The sequence below is a fragment of the Bufo gargarizans genome, chromosome 5 (genome assembly GCF_014858855.1).
Source record: "Bufo gargarizans isolate SCDJY-AF-19 chromosome 5, ASM1485885v1, whole genome shotgun sequence".
Lineage (NCBI taxonomy): Eukaryota > Metazoa > Chordata > Amphibia > Anura > Bufonidae > Bufo > Bufo gargarizans.
Window position 1 is genome coordinate 89,192,949 of NC_058084.1, and position 13,308 is coordinate 89,206,256.

The 13,308-nt window shown below is 45.2% G+C and overlaps 1 protein-coding gene across 1 annotated transcript in view; it reads left to right on the forward strand.

Annotated features, from left to right (window-relative positions):
* Positions 1 to 13,308, forward strand: part of RGS22 (regulator of G protein signaling 22) — a 141,141-nt gene that overhangs the window by 55,570 nt on the left and 72,263 nt on the right. The window contains exons 9-12 of the mRNA XM_044294827.1: positions 3,587 to 3,748; positions 3,834 to 4,014; positions 7,048 to 7,196; positions 8,559 to 8,670. Of these exons, the coding sequence (XP_044150762.1) occupies positions 3,587 to 3,748; positions 3,834 to 4,014; positions 7,048 to 7,196; positions 8,559 to 8,670 (604 nt within the window). The remainder of the gene's footprint in view (positions 1 to 3,586; positions 3,749 to 3,833; positions 4,015 to 7,047; positions 7,197 to 8,558; positions 8,671 to 13,308) is intronic.

Consider the following 13,308-nt stretch of genomic DNA (forward strand, 5'->3'; position numbering starts at 1 on the left):
GGGAGTCCAAGATGCATCCAGACATCCTCCCCATGCTGTTCCCGAACCATTTCAGTGGTGTTTCCATCAATTTCTGACCTTTTCATGTGAACCAGACACCCTCCCCTCTTCAGAGCAGGGGGTGCCTGGTTTAATGCTCGGGTTCTCCCATTGACTTCCATTGTGCTCTGTAGAGCACCCGAGCATCCCGAGGTGTTCTACTCAAGCACTTTGGTGCTCGATCAACACTAGATATGAAGCCTCTATTAACTGTACTTGTAGATTTCTGTATAAGTGGGGCTCCCCTTTAGGATGATCCCAGATGGTGAAGTTGTAGCAAAGACAGAAGACTTTTATCTTCTTCACAACAGTGGCACAAATGCTTAGTGGTTTTAGAATACTATTACTGGTGCAGTACGCTTCATGGTTACAGGAACACACTCGGTGGCACAATACACTTGACGACAGTACAACGTATAGTCAGGAATGATATCCGATTGCTCTTTGACTATGGCAGGGATCCATGAGATATTCCAACAGGTCCTAAAGTGACTGTTAGCATCTACCCATCCACCATCCAATTACATCCCTTAGGTCACTGGGAGACAATTCCCTGCCACACCCAATCCCACCTAGGCAATTGTTCTAGATACTTTATGGATCTGACAGCTCCTCCTGCAAGTTTGCAGCCCGAAAACTATCATTCCTACAGCCAGGGGCAAACTGGGAATGTAAAGTGGTCCTGAAAAAATAAATAAAAGTGGCCCCATGTTGTAGGCAGGTCCAAATTGAAACAAGGCAGGGCAAGACAAGTAGGCATGTCCAACACAAGCCACAAGTAGGCAGGGACAACAGAAGTAGGTGAGGCCAGCAATACCATAGTGCAGCACAAAATACTGCCCTAGCAAAACTACCACAGTGCAGCATAAAATACTGTCCTATCATTATCCTGACGACAACGATGATACAGTTGAGTTCAGAAGGGCACCTGTTGCTGCTGGCCAGGTGCATAAGTATCTGATGCTCCTAGCATTTAGTAATGCTGAGAGCATTAGATTGTTATGGACATGGGGAGGGCTCTGACGGACCACTGGGCATCGGTCCACCAGGAAATTTCCCTGTAGGGTATATGGCCAGTCTGCCCTTGCCTACAACCCAGCTGCGCTCACAGAGTATGGCTGTTCCACCGCACACAGTGGCACACCAAGACATGAAACCACACGCTACATGGTTTTGACACGGTAGGGAGCAGTGAACCCTGAACCTTGTCCATTCCTAAGTGCAAGGGCCTATACAGGTAAGAAAAAATAACCAACTAGTGACAGACCAGCAACCACAAAGTAAGAATGAGGCAGAAACAAACAAGTGGAGGCAGACCAGGAAAGACAAAACTAAACCAAATCAGAGCCATAACCGCACCAAAGACAATACCAGAAGAGCGGACAGGGTAAAATCAGAGGTCAAGAATCTGACACTATTCCAAGCTAGGAGTAAAAACTAGGATTTAACGTCAGGGTCCAATTCATCAGACAAGAATCAGGGTCAGGGTCCAAAATCAGAGGCCAGGAACCCAGGAGAGCTAGAATCAATAATAAAAGCTAGTGAGGAGATCCATGGAAAAGACACCAATCACAGCCAACATGTGGCTGGCAGATTATTGTTTAACTAGGCCATGCTTCCCTGTTACATGGCACATACGATGTCACATGACCAATGACATCAGCACAGAGGATGTACCAGTGCATCCTCTGATTGGCCAGCGCTCCTGCACAGGGAGACTCAGCCTCGCTTCCCTGATAAATAGACAGTGGCCCGCCGGCCCCGAAGCGGACGTAACAGGTGCTCAACCAATATGGGGCATAATATGGCCACTTTCTCCCTATTATTGACCAGTGTGCATCTAAGATGACTATATTGCACTTACTAATATAGCCATTTGGAATATCCTATACCATTTTCTATATTTGGGCAGATTTTCTGTGCTGTCCGCATAGAGGTCCACTCCATAAGATGGCTGCTGATGGAGAGTCATGTGACCATACACATGACTCAGCCTCCTCCATTCACACTGCACCTGCGCTAAACTCACAATAGCAAGAGCAGATGACAGGTGGAGTGTATTCGAATGGGGGAGACTGAGTGATTTGCCTGGTCACATGACCCTCCATCAGAAGCCATTTTGTGGACAGTGCAAAAGACTTGGCAAACAAGTGGGCAGACCTTACAAAATATAGGAAATGGAGCGGAATATCAACAAAGACTATATTAGTAAGTGCCATATAATCTTTTCATAAATACATTGGTCAACAGTAACCAGAAAAGTGGCCAACCCTTTTAAAGGGGCCCATAACGGACAAAAGAAATAGGCAAACCATTGTGCATGTATCTAGAAACAGAGCAATCTTAGTAAATTGAATGTTGTACGAAATATAAAAGCATTAAAGGGGTTTTCCTGGAATTCTTTTTTTTTTTATCAAGTTCCCGCAGCATTGCCCATACTTAGGCTACTTTCACACTTGCGTTCGGGGCTCCGCTTGTGAGTTCCGTTTGAAGGCTCTCACAAGCGGCCCCGAACGCATCCGTCCAGCCCTAATGCATTCTGAGTGGATGCGGATCCGCTCAGAATGCATCAGTATGGCTCCGCTTGGCTTCCACTCCGCTAAGCAGGCGGACACCTGAAATCTGCTTCAGCGTTCGGGTGTCCGCCTGGCCGTGCGGAGGCAAACGGATCCGTCCAGAGTTACAATGGAATGGGGGCGGATCTGTTTGAAGGTGACACAATATGGTGCAATTTGCAAACGGATCCCCCCCCTCTTTGACCTTTAATGTAAAGTCTGGACGGATCCATCTGAATACAAATTACACTTAGACTTTTTTCTGAAATATAATGCAGACGGATCTGTTCTGAACGGATACCATCGTTTGCATTATAGGAGCGGATCCGTCTGTACAGATACCAGACGGATCCGCTCTGAACGCAAGTGTGAAAGTAGCCTTACCTGCACCATGCTGCTCCAGTCCTCCACACCTGCCATGCTCTCTCCATCTTCCAATCCTGTTGCTGTTTACACATGGCTGGCTATGTGCACGGTCACGTGCACCGCTCCAGCCAATGAATGGCTTCAGCAGTGATGTAGCCACAAGCAGCATGTCACTGCTGAAGCTAGTCATGACTGGAGAGGTGCAAGTGACCATGTCCATAGCCAGCCGGATGTAAACAGCGTTGGGTCTGCAAGATGGAGAGCGAGAGGGCAGCATGGAGGATCGGAGCATTGTGGAGCATTTAAGTATGAATCTCCTGTTCAGGGCCATACTGCGGGCACTTGTTAAAAAAAATAATTATATATTTACCGGAAAACCCCTTCAAATAGTTATGAGAATGCTCATGGGTCATAGCAGAGCTGTTGACGTGAATCAGAGCAGTGACACAAGTTCACACTTTGCAGGTTGTTATATATCCTTTCTTGGTTTATATTACCAGACATTCCTTATTCTTTAAAATGTTCATTTTCCATACCTGTCTATATTAATAATACTAGTAATAATGCAGTATAGTAGGACATATTATACTAAGCCATAGGCTATGTTTTTTTTCTCCTCTTCTAAGACATCTTAACAAGATGAAAAACCTATATATGGTGGTAACTGGCGACCAATATCTTCAGGCAGAGGTCCTGACAAGATTGGACCTTCTAGACACAAATCAGTGGAATGAAAATCATCTAAAAAGTGTCCAGGCTGAAATAGCTAAACCACTGCTTCTGTACTGGTAAGAATAGTGGGCCACTGCTTCTCCTTCTCACTTATCTATGTTGCTTCACCAGCTTAAAAAAGAATCTCCATTTACTTTTAAGGGGCCCTAGATTTTGTCTGTCCAATTCTGTAATGGCGGCTAAAGTTGGTGCCGATCTCCAATTACATTATGACCGGCAACTGAGACCGAAGAGAGATGTCAACCCTTTTGCACAAACGATAACCCTGCTGCCTCTCAGACCCAAGTCTTGTATGCCAAGAATTTCCACCTCCACGACCACGGTAGGTGCCTCTACCCATGATAAAGTAGAGAATCTATAAGGTGTATGGACAACTCATTCCTCTATATTGTTGTACTGGAAACTTCCACGTCATCAGAATATAAAATAGAAATGGTAATTCAGACAATGTACAGTCCCTGACAAAAGTCTTGTCGCTTGTGTACAATTTTTGCCAAGACATAAGTGTTGTCGCCTTGTCATATGAGCTTCACCTGTGACTAATAATGGATCAATTAGGCTTCAGGTGTGTATAAAAGGAACCCCAGTACACTAGACCTTCACATCAACTGCAACTAGACCTCTGCAAACATGCCTAAGATTCACCCGGAGACTAAAGTGTTAATTATCAAGAGGCTGAAGACCAGATCCACTGCTGATGTGGCAGACACCTTCAATGTGTCTCAGCGTCAAGTTCAGAGGATAAAAAAAAGATTTGATGAGACTGGAGACGCTTTGGACAAGGCCAGGTCAGGCCGACCCCGCAAGACAACTGCTCGAGAGGACCGTTTGTTGGCTCGAAAATCCAAGGCCAGCCCATTTTCCACTGCAGCAGAGCTCCACAAGACCTGGTCACCTGAGGTCCCTGTGTCAACCAGAACAGTTTGTTGGATTCTGTCTCGAAATGACCTCCATGGTAGAATCAGTGCCCATAAGCCAGCACTAAACAAAAGACAATTGAAAAACCGTGTGGCATTTGCCAAGGGCCACAGCCTGCTAAAAGGATGGACGCTGGAAAAGGTGAAGAAGGTGGATTTTTCTGATGAATCTTCTGTTGAATTACACCACAGTCACTGCAAATATTGCAGGAGACCTACTGGAACCCGCATGGAGCCGAGATTTACCCAGAAAACAGTGAAGTTTGGTGTAGCCAAAATCATGGTGTGGGGTTACATCCAGTATGGGGGTGTGCGAGGGATCTGCAGGGTGGAAGGCAACATCAATAGTCTAAAATACCAAGAAATCTTAGCTACCTCTTGTATTCCCAACCATAAAAAAGGCCAAATTCTGCAGCAGGATGGTGCTCCATCGCATACTTCCATCTCCTCATCAAAGTTCCTTAAGGCGAAGAAGATCAAGATTCTCCAGGAGTGACCAGCCCAGTCACCAGACATGAACATCATTGAGCATATGTGGTGTAGGATGAAAGAGGAAGCATGGAAGACGAAACCAAAGAATATTGATGAACTCTGGGAGGCATGCAAGACTGTTTTCTTTGCTATTCCTGATGACTTCATCAATAAATTGTATGAATCCTTGCCAAACCGCATGGATGCTGTCCTTCAAGCTCATACAAGATATTAAATTTGGATCTCACAGCACCACTACTTAATTTGCTGACATATTTTTGGATTCGCAGTAAAGTTGTTCAATTTCTGTATAGGCGACAAAACTTTTGTCTTGGCAAAATTTGACCTTTCTGTCTTGATTAAATGATAAATCATTTTTCAGTGAAACTGATTTATTTCAGTGCATTAAACATCATTTGGGAGGGCTTTAGCTTTTCATATGAGCTATTTCTAACACTAATTGATTAATTAAAAGTCAGGTTAATAGCAGGAGTTTCTACAAAATAGAGAAGCAACAAGACTTTTGTCAGGGACTGTACTGTGGAGAAATACAAGGGTGGTCCCAATATTAGGGGAAGAGAAGAGCTAATTATAGGAAGGGTGGTCTTCATGGGGAAGATGTGTGTGCCCCTCAAAATGCCTGTGCCCCTCGTTCAGGTTGTACTTACCGCCGCAGCATCTCTCAATCGCACGGATCAAAACAACATCTGGTGTTGGGCTGGTTGCAACGGGAATAGCATATAGGGAGGGATAATAGGGAGGGTCGCCTCCGTTGTGGCCTGCTTTGGGCTGCCCCCGTTGACGGGAAGATGCAGCGGCGGCCGTGTGACCATCAGGAGCGATGCTAGTGGTGGGGAGCGGGGTAAGTACAACCTGCATGAGGGGCCTGAGCATTAGAGGGGTTAGATAACCCCTTTAAAGGGGTTTTCCACTCCTTTACTATTGATGGCCTATCTTCAGGACAGGCCAGCAATATCTAATTAGCAGCCACACCCTGCACCCACCAATCAGCTGCTCCCAAGTAGCTTTGGCGCCAGAACTGCACAGCTCCATCTATTGTGTAGTGGACAGAGCTGGTTACTGCAGCAATGCTCCCCTTAGGCCGGGTTCACACCTAAGCGTACCCGTTAAGCGCTGTTTACAAGCGTGCTTATCGGGCGTTTACATACGTGCGAGGAAACAAGCAAACGCCCATTGTCGCACGTTCCCGCTAGGTCTATGTGCGGGAACGTGCGACAATACGCCCCAAAGAAGCTCCTGTACTTCTTGGGGCGTAGGGCGTTTTACAGCGCGTTCGTACGCGCTGTAAAACGCTCAGGTGAGAACCATGCCCATGGGGAATCATTGATTTTTGCCTGTTGAGCGTTTTACAGCGCGTAGGAACACGCTGTAAAACGCTCAGGTGTGAACCCAGCCTTAAGGTGATATAAAGCAGCGCTGCAGTAACCAGCTCCGTCCACTACACAATGGATGGAGCTGTGTAGTTCTGGCGCCAAAGCTATTCTGAAACAGCTGATTGGAAGAGGTGTGGGGAGTTGGATTCCTGCCGATCAGATATCAATGAGCTATCCTGAGAATAGAACATCAATAGTAAATAGGTGGACAGCCCCTTGAAGGCCTTTTTACATGAGCAGATGATTGGCTACATGAGTTGTCGTTAAAAAGCTCATTTCAAATAATCGCCCAATGTAAACAGGGCAGCGATCATCCAACAAAGGAGCAAAAGCTCACACGTCGGCTGACCAGATCTTTTATGCAGGTAAAAATTGCTCAATGAATACTGCCAATATGCAAACTGAATGGGAAGGAACGATCATACTGATGATTGTTCATCCCCCGTTCAGTTTACATCAGCCCATGTGAAAGGTTCTTAAATGAAAGCCAATCAATTTAAAAATAAATAGCATGTTTGCTAGTAAAATATTCTCTCCACTGGTTTGCAATATGTTAATTGTATATATTTACAGGCGGATGAGACTAAACAATCATATCCCAAGACAATTAAAAGTGCCTCTTCCCCTAGACTGTCTAGAAGACTGATATCTGCAAATGTATTGCCACAGAAAAGACAAATGAGGAGCTTCCCCGGCAGTGCAAGGCAGGCCACCGGAAGCAGGTGAGATACTGACCATCGTCTGGCCGTGAGGTGGCCGGTTGTGTTTTGGGAGCCACAGTAATGGCTAAGGGTATGGCAACACGTGTGACCCGACATTTCATATAATGTATGGCAGTGGTGTCGCAGTGCGAAACACTGCATGCTGCCACTGTGACGCAACAGTCGCAAAAAATCTAACTGCTGGAATCTTAGACGCGACTTTTACTCCATTGACTTTAATGTAAGTCGTGGGACATGCAACTCATCTGCAACTTAGCCGTGTTTCAGGAGCCGAATCCCAGCCCTAAAATAGCTGTGTGACAGCAAGCTGTAGACAAGTCATACGTATTTTCATGTTGCGCAACTTTTCTGTGACTTTCTGTTTTGCAATACACGTCGCCATATAGCCCTACTCTAAGGGCTCATGCACACGACCATATGTATTTTGCGGTCTGCAAAACATGAATCCGCAAAACAAAATGGATGGCATCTGTGTGACGTCCGTGTTACATCATTTTTTTGTGTGGATCCATTGTAACCATGTCTGTCCTTGCCTGCAAAACAGAGAAGAATAGGACATGTTCAATGACAGAGACATTTTAATTTTTTTGTGGCCCGATTGAAGTGAATGGTTCCACATGCGGGCCACAAAAAATACATCCAACACGACCGCGCTGTGTTTTGCGGTCAGCAATTTGCGAACGGAACGGGCGGCCATTATAGAAATGCCTATTCGTGTCCGCAAAACAGACAAGAATAGAACATGTTCTATATTTTTTGCGGGGCCATGGAATGGAGCAACGGATGCAGACGTTTTTGGACAACAGCCGTTGTCTCGCTTCAGCAAATAGCATTTATAATGTAGAGAAAGGTAATACAAGGCACTTACTAACGTATTGTGATTGTCCATATTGCCTCCTTTGCTGGCTTCATTAATTTTTCCATCACATTATACCCTGCTCGTGTCCAGGGGTTACGACCACCCTGTAATCTAGCAGCGGTGGTCGTGCTTGCACACTATAGGAAAAGGAGGCGGCCTCTCTGGTGGCTGGGATTGTGGAAGCACGAATAGGCACGCATGCGCTGCAGTTCCAGTCCCGGCCACCTCATATCAGCGCAGCAGCAGTGGTCGTAACTCCTGAAAACAAACAGTATATAATGTGATGGAACAATGAATCAAGTCAGCAAAGTGAGTCAGCCTCTGTAAAAATCCATCAAAAGTCCTACAAAAAGTCCCAGCCTAACAACCATTGAGTGACTTCTTTCACGGAGACATAGAGACACGGATCACAGAAGTGATGCCTCCTATTACCAGCTATAGTGGCAGCAATCATGCCTATAATATTTTTTACATATCCATTTTTATATACATTTTCTGATTAGGACACAAGTTAGACCCTTGAACTCAAGACCAGCAACTGTACCTGCAAATGTGGTCAAGGAAAGAGCGGAATCGAAGCCTCAATACAGTGCTTTGGGGGAAGACACCCTTCCAGTAAGTACAGATTTAGTAACTGTACTCTTTTTGGATAAGTGGGCTGGAATATTTTTAGATAATTGTTTGGTAAGGTAATGTAAGACACACAATCTATTTTGTAAGCCATTTTGTATACAGTATGTTCCACATACTTTTGGATTTTTAGGTTAAAGTATATTTTTTGTTTGGTTTATATAAGTACATCAGTATATAGCAGGGGTGTATGAAGGATTTTGTTAAGGGGGGCATTGTGTTCACTACCAAGAATATGGACACAGTTGCATAGTACATACATATGTGGCGGGCGGCCCCCCAGGGGCGATCAGGTCCCAGAGTTTAGGAATGTCGAGTGGTATGTTGTGGCCCTAATAGTTTGTGTCACGGTGCTCCTACCCTGTCGCTCCCCAGGGTTAGGCTCCGCAGCAACAAATGAGTTGTAGTTGGTAGAGTAAATCGAGTTTAACGGTTTTTACTTGGATAAAGTTGCAATAAACAATACTTGTTCCTTCGCTTGGCCCCAGCAGGCTAAGGGTAAACTTTATTCCTCTGCTGCTGTGCTATTCTCTGGCTTTAGTCTGATTCCTATCAGCTTCAGTTACTGTTTATTGTGAGAGTGAGTTATCCTGTGACCCATTTCGCCAAGTAGGGGTCTTTTGGCTCCATTTTTCCTCTCAGAGGTACAAAGTCCTTTTATATATCGGGAATGGGCTGCTCTCTGAGCTACTTTCCCAAAGCTCCTGCACCACACTGCTTCACTCTCTAGCTCCAACTCTCCACTCCACTTCTCCACTCTCTACTTCCCTATAGCTTCTTCCAACCTTCCTTTAGCAGGAAGCAGGACTCGCCCACTTCTGCCCAAAAGAGGGAGAATGGAATGGTAAGTTCCGTTCTACCTAAAGGTACTCTCTGCCAGATACACTGCCACCTGCTGGACAACCAGGCACAGTGCATGAAATACAATACATAACAGTTACTTAACAATATTATTAAGGCAAAGTATCAGAGGACCTGGCATTAAATACACAAATGACATTCTTTGCTAGCCATTAGAAACAGTTGCTAGGTGTAAGAATGGTAGTGCCCCCTCTGGGGTACTACACATATGTACACAACCATACACACACACATACACACAAACTGTGACACATACACAGAACCACACTCAGAGATCAGTTCACTTCTCCCATCTGTCAATTGTTTCTGCTGCCTAAATGTATTCAGGTCCTCCGTTTTAAGCATCTTCACAATCATTACTAAGACAGACTCCCACAACGCCACATGCTGTGCCCCCTGAATTTCATATATCCATACACTGTTCCCCTTGAGTATAATATTGTTGCATACTATCCACCCAATATTGCCACCCCTGAAAAAAAGTGGCACCGTAGTGCCCCTGTAATTAAGTACCATCATAGAGTTCCCTGTAAATAAGTCCCATTATAGCGCCCCCTGCAAATAACTGGTGCATGTGCCCCTTTAAATAATACATCACAGTGCCCCCTGTCAATAAGTGCTGTGTGTAGTGCACCCTGTAATTAAGGGTCCATTCACACGTCTGCAATTTCGTTCCGCATTTTGCGGAACGGAATTGCGGACCCATTCATTTCTATGGGGCAGCACGATGTGCTGCCCGGATCCGGAATTGCGGATCCGAACTTCCGGGTCCGCAATTCCGATCCCGAAAAATATAGAACATGCCCTATTCTTGTCCGCAATTGCGGACAAGAATAGGCATTTTCTATTAAGTGCCGGCGATGTGCGGTCCGCAAAATGCGGAACGCATATCGTCGATGTCCGTGTTTTGCGGATCCGTGGATCCGCAAAACACACATGGACGTGTGAATGGACCCTAAGTGCCATACATACTGCCCCCTGTAAATAAGTACTATTATAGTGACTCCTGTAAATAAGTGCCAATACAGTGCCATCTGTAAATATGTCTCATGTGCCATCTTAGTGCCCCCTGTAAATATCTGAAAGATGCCATTCTGCTTCTACAGCAGCTTTCCACAATTTTTTATGCTACTAGCACTGCTCTGCCAAGAGTGATACGTTCTTAGATAGTTAGCACATGTCTCTCAGTGTTGGTGCAATGAAACTAGTAAAACAAGAAGGGGGGGGGGGAAGCTGCTTGACAGCAATTAAAGGGTATCTGTGAGCAGGATCAACCCTAGTAAACCAACCATGAGGACTATTAGTTGATTAAAATCACACCTTTCTTCCCCTGATCAATGCCTGAATTTATGAAAAATAAGTGATTTTAAAAATATGCAAATTTGGGCTTAAGTGCACTGAGGGCGGGTCCTGCAAACGGGATGTACACTAGCTCCTCCGGCCTGCTCCCTGGACACCCCCCCGCCACTTGAATGACAAGACCAAGCGTCCAGGTGGAGGAGGGTGTATCCAGCAGGAGCTAAGGGGCACCTAGTGACTCGGGCCTGCCTTTGATGCACTTAAGCCCTAATTTACATTTTTTCTAAAACACTTAGGCCTCTTTCACACGGGCGTTGCGGGAAAATGTGCGGGTGCGTTGCGGGAACACCAGCGATTTTTCCGCGCGAGTGCAAAACATTGTCATGCGTTTTGCACTCGCGTGAGAAAAATCGTGCATGTTTGGTACCCAAACCTGAACTTCTTCATAGAAGTTCAGGCTTGGGATCGTTATTCTGTAGATTTTAGTATTTTCCCTTATAACATGGTTATAAGGGAAAATAATAGCATTCTGAATACAGAATGCATAGTACAATAGCGCTGGAGGGGTTACATTTTTTTTTAACTCACCTTAGTCCACTTGTTCGCGTATCCGGAATCTCCTTCTGTCTTCATCTTAGCTTTTTGTAGCAACAAGGACCTTTGGTGACGTCACAGTCATCACATGATCCATCACCATGGTAAAAGATCATGTAACGGACCATGTTATGACCGGAGTGACGTCATCACAGGTCCTGTTCATGTAATTAATGCTCATCCCAGGTCCTGTTCAGCAAAGGAGACAGAAGGAGATGCCGGCTACGCGAACAAGTGGACTAAGGTGAGTTAAATAATTTGTATTTATTTTTTAACCCCTCCAGCGCTATTTGACTATGCATTCTGTATTCAGAATGCTATTATTTTCCCTTATAACCATGTTATAAGGGAAAATAATAATGATCGGGTCTCCATCCCGATCGTCTCCTAGCAACCGTGCGTGAAAATCGCACCGCATCCGCACTTGCTTGCGGATGCTTGCGATTTTCACGCAACCCCATTCACTTCTATGAGGCCTGCGTTGCGTGGATTATCGCACCGCAACGCACAAAGAGGAGCATGCTGCGATTTTCACGCAACGCATAAGTGATGCGTGAAAATCACCGCTCATGTAAACAGCCCCATAGAAATGAATGGGTCGGTATTCAGTGCGGGTGCAATGCGTTCAACTCACGCATCGCATCCGTGCGGAATACTCGCCCGTGTGAAAGGGGCCTTATTTATTCTCAGCGCATGAACAGATCAGAAAGGTATATTTCTAATCAGTTGGGGCGGCCCTATCAGGCATTATGATGGGTTTAATAGGGTTGATCTTGGTGACAGATGCCCTTTAACCCCTTCCTGACTGCTCCGCGTAAATTTACATCGGTGGTCGGGCATTTAAAAATGGTGCCCACTCACGACCAAGCGCCATAGTGTTTACTTGCGGTAATGCTGGTCACGGACTTTTGACCCTTCAGATGCCGTGGTCAAACGTGACCACGGCATCTGGATGCACTAAAACCCAGAAGCACGCACTTCCAGGTGTGCTCCAGCTTCCCTGGCGAGGATCAGGGGAGCCAGATGCATTGTGCGCCAGCTTCTGTCCTCCTAAATGAACAGAAGCTGACGCACATTGGTTCCTATGGAGCCCCTGCCTGTAGCATTAGAAAGTATATCTTGTCCCACAAAAAACAAGCCCTCGTTCGGCTATGTGAATGATTTTTTTTTTTAAAGTTATGGCTTTGGGAGGGTTGGGAGTAAAAAAAAAGAAAAATCACCTGGTTGAAATGGTTAAAAAAAGGGTGCAAGGGGTAAATTTTAAACCCTCCTTCCCCTGCATGCACATTTACCCTGGTATACAGCATGTACAGGGTAGAAAGATAATTACCAGTTTTGTAGGATGTGCCTGGTATAAATGAGTCTGTCGGTGACAATTACTAAAGAGCAACGGTCATTTATTTTACTATTCCTGAAATGCACATTTACTTGGCAGCTTACAAAAACTCTTTAAATATATAAATGCTAAAAATCCAAGGTCTGAGCAGGTAGGTCCCCTAAATATTGGTAAAGGGGGGTTAGTCACTGAAGATAAGGAAAAGGCAGAGTTAGTAAATGGGTTATTTAGCTCTGTATATACAAAAGAAGAGAAAGGAGCTGATATCTGTGGTGCTGGGGCTGTTAGTACATCCAGTAATATACTCAATTGGCTAACTGTAGATATGTAGATATCTAAGTTAAATAAGGTAAATGTGGACAAGGCACCGGGTTCAGATGGATTACACCCAAGAGTTCTTAAAGAGCTCAGTTCACTCAGTGATGTGCCCCTGTTTATAATTTTTAAAGATTCTCTAGGTACCGGTACAGTGCCAAGTGATTGGCGCAAGGCAAATGTGGTGCCCATATTCAAAAAAGGATCAGGGTCCTCCA